General features: G+C 44.6%; 1 protein-coding gene across 1 annotated transcript in view; it reads left to right on the forward strand.

Annotated features, from left to right (window-relative positions):
- LOC145362134 (basic phospholipase A2 4-like) overlaps nt 1-14,996 on the forward strand; it is a 36,496-nt gene extending 21,500 nt beyond the window's left edge. The window contains exons 3-5 of the mRNA XM_080218191.1: nt 4,767-4,873; nt 6,258-6,425; nt 14,848-14,996. Coding sequence (XP_080074317.1) covers nt 4,767-4,873; nt 6,258-6,425; nt 14,848-14,996 — 424 coding nt within the window. The remainder of the gene's footprint in view (nt 1-4,766; nt 4,874-6,257; nt 6,426-14,847) is intronic.
- The last annotated feature ends 5,139 nt before the right edge of the window (nt 14,997-20,135 follow it).

Below are 20,135 nucleotides of genomic sequence, written 5' to 3' on the forward strand. Positions count from 1 at the left end.
AGTTCCTGAAGGTGCTGTATCTCACTGGGATACAGTTCCTGAAGGCACTGACTCTCACTGGGATACTCTTTCTGACGATACTGTCTCTTACTGGGGTACAGTTCCTGAAGGTGCTGACTCTCACTGGGGTACAGTTCCTGAAGGTGCTGTATCTCACTGGGATACAGTTCCTGTAGGCGCTGACTCTCACTGGGATACTCTTTCTGAAGATACTGTCTCTTACTGGGGTACAGTTCCTGAAGGTACTGACTCTCACTTGGAAACGGTTCCTGAAGGTGCTGATTCTCATTGGGATAGAGTTCCTGAAGGTACTGTCTCACACTTGGATACAGTCCCTGAAGTTGCTGACTGTCCCAGGGATACAGTTCCTGAAGGTGCTGACTCTCACTGGGATGCAGTTCCTGAAGGTGCTGACTCTCAGTGGGATACAGTTCCTGAAGGTGCAGACTCTCACGGGGGTACTGTTTAATAAAGTGCTTCCTCCTCCTGGCTGTTACTGGCCTGTGCATCATTGGAATTATTGGTTACATGTGAGTCTGAAATGCAAGTTTTGGCAGAATATTTAACCACGTGGTGCATCACAGCTTGTTCTAAAGTAGAGAACATGCAACACCTATCCACATTTATATTAACTCTGTGAATTAGGGAGCTGCCCTTAACAATTGCGGCGTGTAGAATTTTCCATCCCAGTCAGTAAATTTACTTGGTAATTAATGTCAGGATATCATTAATCTGACTATTATGATTTCAAGTGGGAATTGTGGTGGATTGGCAGCTGAATGACTCTGACCTCTTATCAACCTGTTTGGTGAACTTTTCCAGATGTCATCACTTGGTTGATGAAACCAAGCCCATCTGCACCACCCAATGACAACAGCTTCTTCAAACATCTCCCTCCTTGGGTCACGGTGAGAATTGAAATGTGTGCCCAATGGGGTTGGAAGCCTATTTGCGTTTGCTGCACAAATGTGGGTTGTAACCGCACCCGGAGCAGAATAAAAGAGACAGAGCCCCGAGGTGACAAACATGCATCTCTGGAAGGAATTGAGAAATCATGGAGTCCCCTAAACTCATTGTGATCCTTCCCATCGTGCTTGGAGGTAAGTGATCAACTGGGGGCCTCAGGGATGTGCTGGAGGAGTGCGGGCAATAGCAAATGAAGCAACGCCCAAAAACTGGGCACGATTCAGAACAGATAAACTGTCAATGAGAAAGAAGTTAAGAGGAAATGTGAATACCTGTCCTGGCAGTATTTGATGGGGACAGTGTAGAGGGTGCTTTCCTCTGTATCTAACCCCATGCTGTACCTGTCATAAGAACATAAGAAATCGGAGCAGGAGTAGGCCACCTAGCCCTTTGAGCCCGCCCTGCCCTTCAATAAGATCATGGCTGATCTGAAGTGGATCAGTTCCACTCTCCCACTTTCTCCCCATAACCCTTAATTCCCCTATCAGAAACCTATCTACCCGTGACTTAAATATATTCAGCGAGGTAGTCTCCACCACTTCAACGGGCAGAGAATTCCTGAGATTCACCACCCTTTGAGTGAAGAAGTTCCTCCTCAACTCTGATCTAAACTGTCCCCCCCTTATCTTGAGGCTGTGCCCTCTAGTCCTGCTATCCTTTCTAAGCGGGAAGAATCTCTCTACCTCTACCTTATCCAGCCCCTTCATTATCTTATACGTCTCTATAAGATCCCGCCTCATCCTTCTAAACTCCAACGAGTACAGACCTAGTCTATTTAGTCCAACCCCCTCATCTCTGGTATCAGCCAAGTGAACCTCCTCTGCACTCCCTCCAAGGCCAATATCAAACGCCTTTTAGAAATCTAAAAACACCACATCCACCGGTTCCCCTCTGTCTACCGCACTAGTCACATCCTCATAGAAATCCAATAAATTTGTCAAACACGACGTCTCCTTAACAAATCCGTGCTGCGTCTGCTCGATCAAACCATTCTCTTCTAGGTGCCTCGCTATTTCTTCTTTGATGACGGATTCTAGTATTTTTCCAACTACAGACGTTAAACTAACCGGCCTATAATTCCCTGCCTTTTGTCTGCTACCTTTTTTAAACAGCGGCGTAACATTAGCCGTTTTCCAATCTTCCGGCATTTCTCCAGAGTCCAGCGAATTTTGATAAATAATTACTAAGGCATCCACTATCACCTCTGCCATTTCTTTCAGAACCCTGGGATGCATTCCAACCAGTCCTGGGGACTTGTCCACCTTCAGTTCCCATTAGTCTATCAAGGACTACCTCTCTGGTGACAGTAATCGCATTTAGGCCCTCAACTCCTACCATCCTTCTATCTTTAATATCTGGCAAACTATTTGTGTCCTCCTCCATGAAGACTGAGGCAAAAAATTTATTTAAAGCCTCAGCCATTTCCTCATCGCCCACCGCTAAATCCCCGCTCTCATCCTCTAAGGGTCCAACATTCACTCTAGCCAGCCTCCTCTTCTTTATATATTTGTAAAAACTTTTACTGTCTTTTTTTTATATTTAGTGCTAGTTTAGCTTCATAGTCTACCTTTTCTTTCTTTATCACCTTCTTAGTCATTCTTTGTTGATTTTTAAATCTTTCCCAATCTTCTAATCACCCACTGTTTTTAGCCATTCTGAACGCATCAGCTTTCAATTTAATACTCTCCTTTATTTCCTTCGATAACCATGGCTGGTTATCCCTTTTCTTACAGTCCTTCTTTACCATCGGAATATATTTCTGCTAAGTACCAAGAAAGATCTCCTTAAAAATCCTCCACAGTTCCTCAGCTGTCCTACCAACTAATCTGCGCCCCCAATCTACATTCGCTAATTCCGCCCTCATCTTATCATACTCCCCTCTGTTCCAACAGAGGTCACAGGTTCGGGACCCTACTTTCTCATCCTCCATCTGCATCAAAAATTCAACCATACCATGATCACTCGTCCCAAGAGGATCCCTCACAAGAAGATTCCTAATTCTACCTGCCTCGTTACATAACACCAGATCTAAGATAGCTCGTTCCCTCGTAGGTTCCGTCACATACTGTTCAAGGAAACTATCCCGACAGCATTCCAAGAACTCTTCCTCAAGCCCACCGCATCCGACTTGGGTCATCCAATCAATATGCAGATTAAAATCCCCCATAATTATTGCCGTTCCGTTTCTGCACGCATCAATTATTTGCCTGTTTGTAGCCTGCCCCACCTCAAAGTTATTATTTGGGGGCCTATAGACCACACCCACCAGTGTCTTCCTCCCCTTATTATTCCTTATCTCCACCCACAATGATTCCACCTATTTCGCACAAAGCTCATCTTTCTCTACGCCGTAGCTGTGATTGTAACATTACATTCTGCACTCTCTCCTTTCCTTCTCTATGAACAGTATGTTTTGGCTGTACAGCATGCAAGAAACAATACTTTTCACTGTATGATAAAAATGTGACAATAAAAAATAAATCAAATGAAATCAAAATTTGATTCCTCTCTACCACACCACCCCCTCCCCCACCCCCCGCAAAATACCCCGAGCCTCTATGAGGAATGGGCACTTCACATTTCTCTGGACTCCCAGTTTGGAGCTCCGGATGAGAAGGTAAGTCAAGTGGATAGCAATCCGATGATTGGTGATCACCACTCCTCGGAAGATTTGATCCACTGAAATAAAATTCTGTTGCTTATAACCTCTGCTTCAAGACTTAACCAATCACAGATTTCAACAAATGACCTCCTATTCTCAGCTACCTCTTCCCTCAGACTGCTGCTGTTGGTCACTCAACATGATCATCGTCTCAGAGCTGAAGAATCTTCGGTGTGTCTGGGTTTAGACTTTTGAAAACCTGGTCACCTTAATAAATAACCCAATGTAACTGGATGTCTGCTGTCCCTTAGAAACTTCAGTAATCTTCTAATATCAAAATACAAAAGCAACATGTTAAAATAGGCTTCAAACTTGGATTGCAAATGTAAAACACCAAAAACTTCATGTTTGCTGTGGGCAGCCTCCATGTTTGTCATGGGCAACCTCCATGTTTGCTGTGTGCAGCCTCCATGTTCAGTTCCACACGACAGATCGGCCATGATCTTATTGAATGGCGGGGCAGGCTCGAGGGGCTAGATGGCCTACTCCTGCTCCTATTTCTTATGTTCTTGTGTTATGTTTGTCGTGGGCAACCTCCATGTTTGCTGTAGGCAAACTTCATGTTTGTCATGGGCAACCACCACTGGCCAGACTCAGTGAGGACAGCAGATTTATTCCCTAAAGGGGCATTAATGAACCAGATGGGTTTTTCTGACAATTGACAATGGTTTCATGGTTATGAGTAAATTCTTAATTCCAGATTTTTTTTATTGAATTAAAATTTCACCATCTCTGTGGCGAGATTCGAACCCAGGTCCCCAGATCATTAGCTGAGTTTCTGGATTAATAGTCTAGCCATAATACCACCAGGCCATCACCTCCCCCAGTGAACAAATGCAATGTAATGGAATTGGAAAAGACCATGTCCTTAAAGTGCACCAATCTCACTAACTTGCAATAATGTACCTGAGGATTGAGCTTTAATACCTCAAAAAGCCAGTACCTGAAAATTTCTTCTAATGTGTCTTTCAGATTTTAGGTGAATAAAGTTTTTTTTGGGGGGGGGGCAAAAAAATCATTTTCAGTTGGTAACTCTGTCTGTGTTTAGGTTGGAAATACTGAGCCCCTTACTGAGATCCAGTCTCCTCATGATAAACTTACATCTGAAATGATGTCTCCTGTATGTCAACCCGCTCAGATGCTGTCAAGAACACGATAACTGTTATAAAGAAGCTGATAAAATGGGATGCGATCCGAAGCTAACACTGTACACTACAAACTGTGAGAATGGGATTCCCAAGTGCTGTAAGTAAAACACCACAAACAAAATCTATTTTGAGCTTAGGGAGTTCCACTGTAATGTGGAATTCTACCACTATCCAGTCAACACGTACTTTGCCCCCTCGATCGACCAGGCAAAGCTCTGAGGAACAGTTGAGGATTCTGGGTCTGTACTCACTGGAGTTTAGAAGGGATCTTATGAAAAGCACAGGATACTGCGAGGCCTGGATAGAGTGTACATGGAGTGGATGTTTCCACTAGTCGAAGAAACTAGAACCAGAGGACACAACCTCAGGCTAAAGGGACGATCCTGGAAAACAGAGATGAGGACGGATTTCTTCAGTCAGAGGGTGGTGAATCTGTGGAACTCTTTGCCGCAGAAGGCTGTGGAGGCCAGGTCATTGAGTGTCTTTAAGACAGAGATAGATAGGTTCTTGATTAATAAGGGGATCAGGGGTTATGGGGAAAAGGTAGAAGAATGGGAATGAGAAATATCTCAGCCATGATTGAATGGTGGAGACTCAATGGGCCGAGTGGCCTAATTTTGCTCCTATGTCTTATGGAGTTTCAAATTTGCCTATTATCCAAACTAAAGCGAGGAAGTCTGCTTTCCACAAAGTGGCATATAGACTTCCTGAGTGATACATGGGAAGGACAGATATACTTTTGCTTATCTTATAAGTGATTTGCCTTTTCAAGTGTATATTTGTTCTGAAGGGTGCGAACTTACAACCTGTCCTGCCTATCATTTGGTGAGGTGTTAAGTGGGAGATGAAAAATCAGATTCACACCTGGTTTCTCACCTCCCCCAATCTTACCAACCCTCAGAGAAGAAATTCCTCCTCATCTCCATTTCCACAGTTTATTTATTCATGTCATAAGTAGGTTTATGTTAACAGTGCAATGAAGTTACTGTGAAAATCCCCTTGTTGCCATATTCCGGTGCCTGTTTGAGTACACTGACTATGGCCAATGTATCTAACCAGCACGCCTTTCGGACAGTGGGAGGAAACTGGACCACTTGGAGGAAACCCACATAGGCATGGGAGAACGTGCAGACTCCACACAGACAGTGACCCAAGCCGGGAATTGAACCCGTGCTAACCCTCTGATCGATTAATTTCACCCGTAGAAATGACAACGTTGGGGAACCCTGTCATGAGATTAGTTGCCCCATACATATGGAAGCCTCAATAATATTATCGATCCCTCAGCCATTATGGATCACCCACAACATAAAGGAACCTACAAGAATAATGCTTCTTACAACATTGCGAATTCTCACAGCTTTTAAACCCGCTGTCAACATTAGCGTGTACATTAATGTGTGTATATTTGAGTGGACTTAGCTATGTATACAGTAGTGCATATGTTACACTGAGTATGTTTGTTATCTCCTCTTTTTCAGCTAATAATTGGCTGACAGATTTAAAATGCGGTAATAAGGTGTGCGGCTGTGATGTTGCAATTGCCCTGTGCTTCAAAAGGTATAGCAGCACATACAACAAAAACTTTGAGGGTTATAACCAAAAGCTGTGCAAGACCATCACAACTCCAGCTTACATATACAAGGAAAGTGATGTGACTACAAGCGTCTCTCCAATTAAATATTCCACACATGATTGATGGGATTTCTCTCTCACTGTCTCTGATTTCTAATTTCTCACCGAGTGTCTTTCATATCTATGTTTCATTGCTGTTTTACCTCTTAATTCATTTGAAATGTACTCTGCAATTCTGGCAAAATAAAATACACTGATTGAAGAATGCAATCCTGTGAGTGGAGTGTTTCTTAATTACTGACACAGAAATCATAGCAACATAGAAAGTAGAAGCAGGAGTAGGCCATTCGGCCCTTTGAGCCTGCTCCACCACTCATTTTGATCATGGCTGATTATCTAATTCAATATCCTGATTACCCCCCCCACCCCCTTGCTCCATATCCTCCAATCCCTATAGAATGGTTCCCAGGGAGATGAACAATTCTAGTAGGTGCAGGCATTCCCATTGACTCTCATTGGGGTACACGGGCAGGACAGAATGAGCAGAGGTGGCAGCACAGTGGTACATAGTTGTGTGGGAGTTGTCCTGGGAGTCCTATTGATTCTGGACCCTATGAAGGGTCATGGCATCAGGATAAACATGGGTAAGGAAACCTCCTGCTGATTACCACACACTGTCCACCCCCCTCAGCAGATGACACCGTACTCCTTCATACTGAACACCACCTGGAGGAAGCACGGCCAATGCAAGGATATAGAATGTACTGTGTTGGTGGGGGGAGAGACTTCAATGCCCATCACCAAGAGTGGCTTGGTAATACCACTACACTGTGAGCTGGCTGGGCCCTGAAGAACATAGCTGCTGGACTGGCACTGCGGCAGGTGCTGAGTGAGCCAACAAGAAGGAAAAAACATACTTAGAACATCTGATTTGATTTATTATCACATGTATTGGTTTCCAGCGAAAAGTTTTGTTTCTTGCACACAAAGCATACCATTCATAGAGTGGGAAAAGAGAGAGTGCAGAATGCAGTGTTACAGTCATAGCTAGGGTGTAAAGAGAAATCAACCTAAGGCGAGGTAGGTCCATTCAAAAGTCTTATGGCAGCAGCAGGGAAGAAGGTATTCTTGACTCGGTTGGTACGTGACCTCAGACTTTTGTATCTTTTTCCCAACGGAAGAGAGAATGCCCGGGGTCCTTAATTATGCTGGCTGCTTTAGACAGGCTCAGTGGATGGGAGGCTCATTTGCATGATGGAATGCGCTACATTCACAATCTTTTGTAGTTCTTTGCATTCTTGGGCAGAGCAGGAGCCATACCAAGCTGTGATACAACCAGAAAGAATGCTTTCTATGCTGCATCTGTAAAAGTTGGTGAGAGCCGTAGCTGACATGCCAAATTTCCATACAACAAAACATAGAATCCCGACAGTGCAGAAGGAGGCCATTCAGCCCATCGCGGCTGCACCATCTCTCTGACAGGGCATCCAACCTAGGGCTCATTCTCGTAACTACATGCCCCACTAATCCCTCAAACCTGCACTTTGCAGAAAAATCAACGCTTTGCGGACGTGCAGTGGTGAATGGATGGAAAATGAGAGGGTGGAGATTGAAATGAATTCACAAAAGAAGCAAAAGCGATATGAGAAAAGGATTTTGGCATAATGAATGGTTCGGATGTGGAATGCATGGAGTGAGAGGGTGGCGGAGGCAGGTTGAATGGGGGTATTGAAGAGCTGGTTATTTGAAAGAAGGAATGTGCAGCAGCAGAGTTGTGAGGAGAAGGCAGGGGAATAGCAGCAGGAGGAGAAATAGGGATTGGGAGAGCTGGTGCAGACAGGCGGACGGCAGGAATGGACTTCACCACAAAATTATAGAACTTTAAAAAGTGAAAAGTAAAGTTCATTTATTAGTTACAACTAAGGCTTACATTAACACGGCAATGAAGTTACTGTGAAATTCCCTAAGTTGCCACACCCTGGCACCAGTTTGGGTCAACGCACCCTAACCAGCACATCTTTCAGACTGTGGGAGGAATGCTCTGGTTTCAGAGCATCTGGAGGAAATCCACGCAGACACAGGGAGAATGTGCAGACTCCAAACAGACACTGACACAAGCTGGGAATCGAATCCGGTTCCCTGGCGCTGTGAGGCAGCAGTGCTAATCACTGTTCAAAGTTTATTTATTAGTCACAAGTATGGCTTATATTAACACTGCAATGAAGTTACTGTGAAATTCCCCTAGTTGCCACAATACAGCACCTGTTCGGGTCAACACGTCCTAACCAGAACATCTTTCAGTCTGTGGGAGGAAACGGGAGCATCCGGTGGGAACCCATGCAGACACAGGGAGAATGTGCAGACTCCACACAGACACTGACCCAAGCTGGGAATTGAACCCGGTTCACTGGCACTGTGAGGCAGCAGTGCTAACCCACTGTGCCACCATCTGCCCCCATCACAGTTAACTGAAATCCTAAATGCAACACTTGACAAGATTTCTTCCTTTAAAAGACTTGGAATTTTCTCTCTTCAAGAAAGGAAATGGGAATGATCCTGGTAATTATAGCCCAGTTAGTCTTACTTTGGTGGTCGGTAAGTTAATGAAAAGGGTTCTGAGGCATTGGATTTATGACAATTTGGAAAGATGCAGCTTAATCTAGGATAGTCAGCATGCTTGCGTGAGGGGTAAGTCTTGCCTCACAAATTTGATTGAATTCTTTGAGGAGGTAACTAAGTGTGTAGATGAAGGTAGAGCAGTTGATGTCATATACAAATATTTTATTAAGGCGTTTGATAAGGTTCCCCATGGTAGGCTCATGAAGAAAGTAAGGAGATGTGGGACTGAAGGAAATTTGGCTGATTGGAGAAGTAACTGGCTGTCTCATAGAAGACTGAAGGTGGAAGTGGAGGGAAAATTTTCAGACTGGACGCCAGTTGACAGCGGTGTACCACAGGGATCAGTGCTGGGTCCTCTGCTATTAATGATTTTTATCAATGACTTGGAGGAGGGGCTGAAGGGTGGGTTAGTAAATTTGCTGATGACACCAAGATTGGTGGAGTAGTGGATGAGGTGGAGGGCTCTTGTAGGATGCAAATAGACTTAGATAGGATGCAGAGCTGTGCCGAAAAGTGGCAGATGGAGTTTAATCCTGATAAGTGTGAGGTGATTCATTCTGGTAGGACAAACTTGAATGTGGATTACAGGGTCAATGGCAGAGTTCTAAGGAATGTGAAGGAACAGAAAGAGCTTGGGGTTCATATCCACAGATCTCTGAAGGTTGCCACTCAAGGGGATAGAGCTGTGAAGAAGCTTATAACAGGGGGTTTAAGTTTAAGAGTCATGGGGTTATGCTGCAACTATACAGGACCTTGGTGAGATCACATTTGGAATATTGTGTGCAGTTCTGGTCACCTCACTATAAGGATGCGGAAGCATTGGAGAGAGTGCAGAGGAGATTTACCTGGATGCTGCCTGGTTTGGAGGGTAGGTCTTATGAGGAAAGGTTGAGGGAGCTGGGGCTTTTCTCTTTAGAGCAGAGGAGGATGAGAGGTGACTTAATAGAAGTTTAAAAGATGATGAGGGGGTTAGATAGAGTGGATGTTCATAGACTATTTCCTTGGGTGGATGTAGCTGTTACTAGAGGGCATAACTATAAGCTTCATGGTGGGAGATATAGGAGGGAAGTCTGAGTTAGATTCGTTACTCAGAGAGTGGTTGGAGTGTCGAATGCACTGCCTGCTGTGATAGTAGAGTTGGACACTTTAGGAACATTCAAGCGGTTATTGGATAGGCACATGGAGCACACCAGAATGATAGGGAGTGGGATAGCTTGATCTTGGGTTCGCACATAGCTCGGCACAACATCGAGGGCCGAGGGGCCTGTACTGTCCTGTACTATTCTATGTTCTCACCTAATTTGAGAGGTCAGTACTCTGTTGTACACTGCGACAGGTCAGTGGGTATCTGAACTGTCCGATCCGTACAAAGCACAAGTTCCCAGATTTCAGGAGGGGAACATTCATGGTGATATCAAGGTTTCAGATGGTTTGCTGCTTCTCACTGTGATGTGACTCTGATCTGTTAATTTCACCCGTAGAAATCACCATGTTAAGGAACCCCTCTCGACATTAGTTGCCCCATATATTTGGAAGATTCAATAACATTATTGAACTCTCAACCGTTATGGATCATCCACCACATTAAGGAACCTGTAAGAATAGTGGTTCTTACAACATTGTGAATTCCCACAGCTTTTAAACCCACCGTCAACATTAGTGTGTACATTAATGTGTGTATATTTGAGTGGACTTATCAATGTATACAGTAGTGCATACACTACACTGAGTATGTTTGTTATCTTCTCTTTCTCAGCTAATAATTTACTGACAGATTTAAAATGCAGTAAGGTGTGCAGCTGTGATGTAGCAATTGCCCTGTGCCTCAAAAAATATCGCAACGCATACAACAAAAAGTTTGAGGATAAGAACCAAAAGTTGTGCAAGTCCGTCCCTAACTCCAGCTTGCAATGAAGCGATGGTGATGTGAGTGAGAGTCACACTGACAAGTGTCTCTCCAACCAAATAGTCCGGGTGTGTTTGATGGGATTTCTGTTTCACCCTCTCACTGATTTCTAATTCCTCACCGAATGTCTCTCATATCTACATTTTGTTGCTGTTTTACCTCTTAATTCATTTGACATTTACTTCCAAATTCTGGCAAAATAACGTACACTGATTGAAGGATGGAATCCTGTGAGTGGAGTGTTTGTTAATTACTGATACAGAAATCGTAGGAACATTGAAAGTAGAAGTAGGAGTAGGCCATTCGGCCCTTTGAGCTTGCTCCACCAAGCATTTTGATCATGGCTGATCATCTAAGATCCTGATGCTGCCTTTTCCCCCATATCTTTCGATCTTTATAGAATGGTTCCCAGGAAGATGAACAGTTCTTGTAGGTGCAGGCATTTCCATTGACTCTCACTGGGGTACACGGGCAGGACAGAATGAGCAGAGGTGGCAGCACAGTGGTACACAGTTGTGTGGGAGTTGTCCTGGGAGTCCTCTACTGATTCCAGACCCTACGAAGACTCATGGCATCAGGTTAAACATGGGCAAGGGAACTTCCTGCGATTACCACACACTGTTCCCCCTCAGCGATTGACACCGTATTTGCAGGAAACACTCAGGATGGCAAGGGTACAGAATGTACTTTGGCGGGGGGGACCTTAATTCCCATCACCAAGAGTGGCTTGATAGTATCACCACTGCTGGCTAGGCCTGAAGAACATAGCTGCCAGACTGGCACTGTGGCAGGTGCTGAGTGAGCCAACAGGAGGAGAAAAACATACTTAGAACATTTGATTTTATTTATTACTGTCACATGTATTGGGATACAGTGAAAGATTTTGCTCCTACAGACAAGGCATACTGTTCATAGAGAAGGAAAGAGAAGAGTGCAGAATGTCGAGTTCCAGTCATAGATAGGGTATAGAGAAAGATCAACTTAGGTATGTCAATTCAAAAGTCTGATAGCAGCAGGGAAGAAACCGCTATTGAGTCGGTTGGTATGTGACCTCAGGCTTTTGTATCTTCTTCCTGACAGAACAAGATGGAAGAGAGAATGTCTGGGGTGCGTGGGGACATTAATTATGCTGGCTGTTTAGACAGAGTCAATGGATTGGAGATTGGTTTGTGTGATGGAATGTGCTACATTCACGACCTTTTGTAGTTTCTTGCGGTCTTGGGCAGAGCAGGAGCCCATACCAAGCTATAACACAACCAGAAAGAATGCTTTCTATGCTGCATCTGTAAAGGTTGGTGAGAGTCGTAGCTGACATGCCAAATTTCTATAGAACAAAACATAGAATCCCTATAGTGTAGAAGAAGGCCATTCAGCCCATTGAGGCTTCACTGACTCTCTGACAGGGCATCCAACCCAGGCCTCATTCCCGCAAATACATGCCCCACTAATCCCTCCAACCTACACTTTCCAGAAAAATCAACGCTTTGCAGATGTGCAGTGGTGAATGGATGGAAAATGAAAGGGTGGAGATTTAAATGAATTTGCAAAAGAAGCAAAAGCGATATGAGAAAAGGATTTGGTGTAATGATTGGTTAGGATGTGGAATATATGGAGTGAGAGGGTGGTAGAGGCAGGTTGAATGAGGGTATTGAAGAGCTGGTTATTTGAAAGAAGGAATGTGCAGCAGCAGCAGAGTTGTGAGGAGAAGGCAGGGAAATAGCAACAGGAGGAGAAATGGAGATTGAGAGAGGCTTACATTAACACTGCAATGAAGGGACGGCGAAATTCCCCTAGTAGCCACATGTTCACATCAATGCACCGAATCAGAATGTCTTTTCAGACTGTGGGAGGAAACCAGAGCACCCAGAGGAAACCCACGCTGACACAGGGAGAATGCACAGAGTCCACACAGACTGTGACCCAAGCCAGGAATAGAACTCCGGTCCTTGGTGCTGAGAGGCAACAGTGCTAACCATTGTGCTACCATGCCGCCCCAACCTACAGTGCAGAAGGTGGTCATTTGGCCCATCGAGACTGTTCAATGGTACCCAGGCCTTATCCCTGTGACACCATCTATTAACAGTCTGAATCCCATTGACATTAAGGGGCAATTTAGCATGGCCAATCAACATAACCTGCATATCTTTGGACTGTGGGAGGAAACAGGAGCACAGGAGATCCACGCAGATACTGGGAGAATCTATAAACTCCGCACAGACAGTGACCAAAGCCAAGAATTGAACACTGTTCCCTAGCACTGTGTGGCAGCAATGCTAACCGCTGTGTCACCTTGCCACCCTCATAGCCTTGGTCAAAGCTCAGAGTCCAGTTCATTCACTCAGAGCCACACACAGTTCCTCAAGCTGCAGACACTTACTGAGATGTGATTACTATGGATACATTGCCTTGCAATATATTTTATTTAACTAATTAAAATTTCCAGCTTAGAAGTATCATTCAATCATAGACTCATAGAATAGAATCATAGAATCCCTACAGTGCAGAAGGAGGCCATTCAGCCCGTCAACCCTGCACCAACCACAATCCCACTTGTGCCCTATCCCCATAGCCCCAAGTACTTAACCTAGCTAATCCCCCTGACACTAAGAATTTAGCATGGGCAATCCATCTAACCCGCACATCTTTGGACTGTGGGAGAAAACTGGAGCACCCAGAGGAAACCCATGCAGACACGGTGAGAACATGTAGACTCCACACAGACAGTGAATCAAGCCGGGTATCGAACCCAGGTCCCTGGCACTGAGAGGCAGCAGTGCTAATCACTGTGCAACCATGCTGTCCCTACCAGCTTTCCCTTATTTATATTTTTTTAATAAAACAATTAACCAAAAATGAACAACAAAATGAGAGTGAGGGACAGCCCCTGGTAGATACTGTAACTAAACCAAAACTTCAGAAGAAAACTTAACTAAGTAATGCAAAATATCATTCCCAGGGATGAAGATGCATCCTGGCCCCTATTTATACTCTTTCAAATAAAATGAAAATCAGTAAATTAAACACCAATGAGGGGCAGTGACAGCCTTTGGTGGGGCTACGTGCCAAAAACAAAATGTCAAAAGTAACTAACTAAACTAAAATATTGTTCCTGGGAGTGATGACGCACCCAGTCTCCTATTTATATTTGCTCACAATACTTAACTAAATAATGTTCTTCATTTGTGTATCTTAATATGATTAACATTCCATTAATACCAATAGTAGTTTAAATCATTACTTTAGAAAACAACTCACAAAACAATCACCTACCTGCTTATCTAATTAATGCCTCATCTCATTAAGGACTTTCACTCTCTATTCTTGCTGTGTCTTACCAACTCCTCTTGACCACTCATGGTTCTGTAACAGTCAAGACCAACACTGCTCACAACACTGTGCCAAATTCCCTCACTCCCCATATTCCCCATTTCAGTACTCTGTTGGATCTGTACTCCAGCAAACTGACCTTGGTGCTACTTTGTGCATTAGCAAAAAAGTCTAGCTGAAATTTCAAAGACCGAAGGAATCAGTCACCCAATTAATTCACTGATAAATCAACTTGCATGCTTACTACTTACTAAAAGAAGCTACAAATTAATTTTAAAGTTCAAGTTTATTTATTAGTCACAAGTAAGGCTTACATGAACACTGCAATGAAGTTACTGTGAAATTCTCCTAGTCACCACACCCCAGTGCCTGTTCAGGTCAATGCACCTGAACCAACACGTCTTTCAGACTGTGGGGGGAAACTGGAGCATCCGGAGGAAACCCATGCAGACACGGAGAGGACGTGCAGACTCCATAGAGACACTGACCCAAGCTGGGAATCGAACCCACGTCCCTGGCGCTGTGAGGCAGCAGTGCTAACCCACTGTGCCACCATCCGCCCCATCATAGTTAACTGAAATCCTAAATGCAATTGACAAGATTTCTTCCTTTAAACGACTTGGAATTTTCTCATTTAATCCCAGGATTCAGTACTCTGTTGTACACTGGGACAGGTCAGTGGGTATCTGAACCATCGAGTCCGTACAAAGCACAAGTTCCCAGATTTCAGGAGGGGAACTTTCATGGTGATATCAAGGTTTCAGATGGCTTCCTGCTTCTGACTGTGGTGTGACTCTGATCTGTTAATTTCACCCGTAGAAATCACCATGTTAGGGAACCCCTCATGACATTAGTTGTATATTTGGAAGCCTCAATAACCTTATTAATCCCTCAACCATTATGGATCACCCATCACATTAAGGAACCTGCAAGAATAATGATTCTTACAACATTGTGTATTCTCACAGCTTTTAAACCCACTGTTAACATTAGTGTGTACATTAATGTGCGTATATTTGAGTTTACATATGTATGTATTCAGTAGTGCATACATTACACTGAGTGTTTGTCATTGACTCTTTTCAGCTAATAATTTACTGACAGATTTAAAATGCAGTAAGGGGTGCAGCTGTGATGTAGCAATTGCCCTGTGCCTCAAAAAGTAGAGCAACACATACAACAAAAAGAATGAGGATTATAACCAAAAGCTGTGCAAGATTGACCTTAACTCCAGCTTGCAATGAAGCGCTGGTGATGTGAGTGAGAGTCACACTGACAAGCATCTCTCCAATCGAATATTCCGGGTGTGATTGATGGGATTTCTCTCGCACCATCTCACTAATTTCTAATTCCTCAGGGGGTTGAGCTATGAGGAGAGGCTGAATAAACTAGGCTTGTACTCGTTAGAGTTTAGAAGAATGAGGGGAGATCTCATTGAGACGTATAAGATGATGAATGGGATGGATAGGGTAGAGGTGGAGAGACTCTTCCCGCTCAGAAAGGATAATAGGACTAGGGGGCACAGCCTCAAGATAGAGGGGGGGCGGTTTAGAACGGAGTTGAGGAGGAACTTCTTCACTCAAAGGGTGGTGAATCTCTGGAATTCTCTGCCCGTTGAAGTGGTGGAGGCTACCTCGCTAAATATTTTTAAGACGCAGGTTGATGGGTTTTTGATAAGAGAGGGGATTAAGGGTTATGGGGAGAGGGCGGGAATGTGGAACTGAGCCACGACAGATCAGCCATGATCTTATTGAATGGCGGGGCAGGCTCTAGGGGCTAGATGGCCTACTCCTGCTCCTATTTCTTACGTTCTTATGTCTCTCATATCTACGTTTTGTTGCTGTTTTGCCTTTTAATTTGTCTGAAATGTACTTTGCAATTCTGGTGAAATAAATGATTGAAGCAGGGAATCCTGTGAGTGGAGATTTTGTTAATTACTGATACAGGATCTGTAGGAACATAGAAAGTAGGAGTAGGCCATTCAGCCCTTTGAGCCTGCTCCACCACTCATTTTGATCATCCCTTTCGCTTGGCTCCTTCACCTCCGTTGCATTTGTTCCAATGATGTCACTTCCCAAAGTATTGCTTCTAATATCTGCTCCTTTTTCCTCAACCGTACATTTGTTGACAGGGCCCTCAACAGCGTGAGGTCCATCTCCCGTGCTATGACCCTCACCCTCTTCCCTCCCTCCCAGAACAAGAAGAGTCCTCCTTGTTCTCACATTTCACCCCACTAGTCGCCGCATGCAAAGCATAATCATCCACTATTTCCACCAGCTGCAGTGTGATGCCACCACCAAACACATCTTCCCTTCGCTCCATCTGTCAGCATTCCACAGACACCGTTCTCTCCGGAATAACCTAGTCCATTACTCCATTATACCCAACACCTCTCCTGTCACTCATGGCGCCTTCCCACGCGATCGCAGAAGGTGTAACACCTGTCCCTTTATCTCTTCTATGCTTACCATCCAAGGTCCAAAACATTCATTCCGGGTTAAGCAGCGTTTCGCTTGCACTGCTTTCAATTTGGTGTATTGTATTCGCTGCTCCCAATGTGGAGCAATGTCTCTCCCAACGTCTCTCTATGTCGCAGAGACCAAGCGTAGACTGGGTGATCGCTTTGCCTTTACCTTCTGGCTGCTTGCCATTTTAACACACGATCCCGCTCCCACGACCACATGTCTGTCCTTGGCCTGCTGCAATGTTCCAGTGAAGCTCAACGCAAACTGGAGGAACAGCATCTCATCTTCCGGCTCGGCACTTTACAGACTTCCAGTGTCAACAGCAAATTCAACAACTTCAGATGATTTGCTCTGCCCCACATACACACCTCTGTTTTCATTCTATTTTTATTTCTTTATTGTCTTTCTTTATTTTTCTTCCCACTCTTCCCCCCTAGGTCATGCCCGTTCCCTTACCTTTTCTCCCTCTATGGTACCTCTTTTCTAAATCTTATTTCTTTCCTATCCATTTTCCTTCTTCCCCTCCCCCAACATCTTCTTTTTAGCTTCTCTGCCATTTGGCCATTCACACCCTTTATTCTGTCTATGGGCTGCAATTAGCAGCCTTTTTCCCTGGTTTCTGTGGCTATGACGCATCTTTCATTCCCTTCCCTGCAGTATAAATATCTCCCACTTTCTCTGCCTTTTAGTTTTAACAAAGGGTCGTCTGTACTCAAAACGTCAGCGCTTTTCTCTCCTTACAGATGCTGCCAGATCTGCTGAGATTTTCCAGCATTTTCTCTTTTGGACTGAGTTTTACCTCATTGGCTGCCCTGATCCTTTACTCTACCTTACCTTCGGCAAACCACAATTGCAGGGAGCTTCGGCTCAGTCACTGCCCAGACACAGAATAGATATGACCCTGGATGCAAGTCTGTTCAGTTTGGGAGTGAACCAGTGGGAACCTCAACTTTGACGCCTACCATAGCGTCTACCACAACCAGGCAACAGGGAAGTAACTTAAACCAAGCAGGGAGTTAACATCCAGATTTTATGGACAAATAAAATACCATCATGCTGTCAGCACACCTGGAGTGAAATGGACCAGCCTCATCCCCTGCCTCATCATGGTTTCACCCCTGCCAGATCATCAGGGCAGCATCTGGCCGAGTGTGGCATCAAAGAGCCCAAGTAAAACTGGAATCAATGGATTCAGGGAAAAAACTTTCAACTGGTTGGATTCATTCCTGGCACAAAATTTCAGGAGGTCTATCATCTCAGTACCAGGACATCACTGTTGAAGTCCCTCAGAGTAGCATCCTAAAGTTAAATTTGATTAATTAGTCACAAGTAAGGCTTACATTAACACTGCAATGAAGTTACTGTGAAATTCCCCTAGTCGCCACAGTTCAGCGCCTGTTGGGGTCAATGCACCCTAACCAGCATGTCTTTCAGAATGTGGGAGGAAACCAGGCATCCGGAGGAAACCCATGCGGACATGGGGAGAATGTGCAAACTCCGCACAGACCAAGCCAGGAATCGAACCCAGGTCCTGGCGCTGTGATGCAGTTGTGCGAACCAACGTGCTGCTGTACCACCCTAAACTCCCACCACCTTCAGCTGGTTCATTCATGACCTTCCTTTCAACACAAGGATAGAGGTGCGGATGTTTGCTGATGATTGCACAACGTTTAGCACCATTCGTGATTCCTCAGCTGCTGAAGCAGTCCATGTTCAAATACAGCAGAACATTCAAGAATTAGACTGGTAAGTGGCAAGTGACATTCACACTACAAAAGTGGCAGGCAATGAACCATCTCCAACAAGAAAGAATCTAACCATCACCCTTGACATTCTGTGCCTTCTCCTTTCTTTCTGCCTTTCAAGGTGGCACAGTAAAAAGTCTGACAACACCAGGTTTAAGTCCAACCGATTTATTGGACAGTAAACTCACAAGCTTTCGGGGTTTGTCCCTTCGTCAGGTGAATGGAAAGTTCTGGCCTCAGACAGAGCAGATAAAGCACAGACAGTTTACAGATTACTGATTAGAATGCAAATCTTTACACCTAAACTGCTGTTCAAGTCCTAAAGTGGCCGACAATGTGAGTGGAAGGAGCACTGATCACAGGTTAAAGAGGTGTGTATTGTCTCCAGACAGTACGGTTAGTGAGGTTTTGCAAACCCAGGCAAGTCACGGGGGTTACAGATAGTGCGACATGAACCCAAGATCACGACACACGACAGCACAGAGTCGCTGAGCAGAGACTGATAGCCAGGTTCCGCACACGAGGACAGTCTCAACAGGCATCTTGGGTTACTAATCAGTAATCTGTCCGTGCTTTATATGCTCTGTCTGAGTCCAGAACTCTCCATTCACCTGACAAAGGGACAAACCCCGAAAGCTTGTGAGTTTACTATCAAATAAATCGGTTGGACTTAAACCTGATGTTGTCAGACTTTTTACTGTGTTTACCCCAGTCCAACGCCGGCACATCCACATCCTTTCAAGGTGGCTCCAGAGCGAGGCGACTTCTTGCAAGCTGTGCCCAACCATACCTTCTAATTCTATCTTTTACTCTCGTTCTATGCTGGGGCAGCACTGCTGCCTCACAGTGCCAGGAACCCAGGTTCAATTCCAACCTCAACTCACTGTCTGTGTAGAGTTTGCACCTTCTCCCCATGTCTGGGTGGATTTCCTCCGAGTGCTCTGATTTCCTCCCACAATAAAAAGTCTGACAACACCAGGTTCTAAAACCTGGTGTTGTCAGACTTTTTACTGTGTTTACGCTAGTCCAACACCGGCATGCCCACATCATGACTACATTCCTCCCACAACCCAAAGGTGTGTGGGTTAAGTACATTGGCCATGCTAAATTGCCCCTGAGTGTCGGGGGGAACCAACTACGGTAATTGCGTGGGGTTATGGGAATGGGGCCTGGGGTGGGATTGTGGTTGGTGCAGACTCAATGGGCTGAATGTCCTCCTTTTGCACTACAGAAGTCTATAATTCTACATTCTGCACTCTCTCGTTTCCTTCTCTATGAATGGTATGCTTAGTCTGTATAGCACTCAAGAAACAATACTGTATGCTAATACATGACAATAATAAATTAAATTAAAAAGCCCTATGTACTCTATGAACAGTATGTTTTGTCTGTATAGTGTGCGAGAAACAATACTTTTGACTGTATCTCAATAGGTGACAATATGAGTGGCACGGTGGCACAATAGTTAGCACTGCTGCCTCACAGCGTCAGGGACACAGGTTCAATTCCAGCCTCGGGTCACTGTCTGTGTGGAGTCCGCACATTCCCCCCCCGTGTCTATGTGGGTTTCTTTTGGTTTCCTCCGACAGTCTGAACAACATGCTGGTTAAGTCCTGAATAGATGCCAGAGTGTGGGGAGTAGGTGAATTTCAGAGTAACCTCATTGCAGTGTTAATATAAGCCTTACTTTTTACTAATAGATAAACTTTTAAAATCATAAAA

This window comes from Carcharhinus amblyrhynchos, unplaced genomic scaffold (assembly GCF_965287045.1).
Source record: "Carcharhinus amblyrhynchos unplaced genomic scaffold, sCarAmb.v2.hapA scaffold_37, whole genome shotgun sequence".
Taxonomy (NCBI): domain Eukaryota; kingdom Metazoa; phylum Chordata; class Chondrichthyes; order Carcharhiniformes; family Carcharhinidae; genus Carcharhinus; species Carcharhinus amblyrhynchos.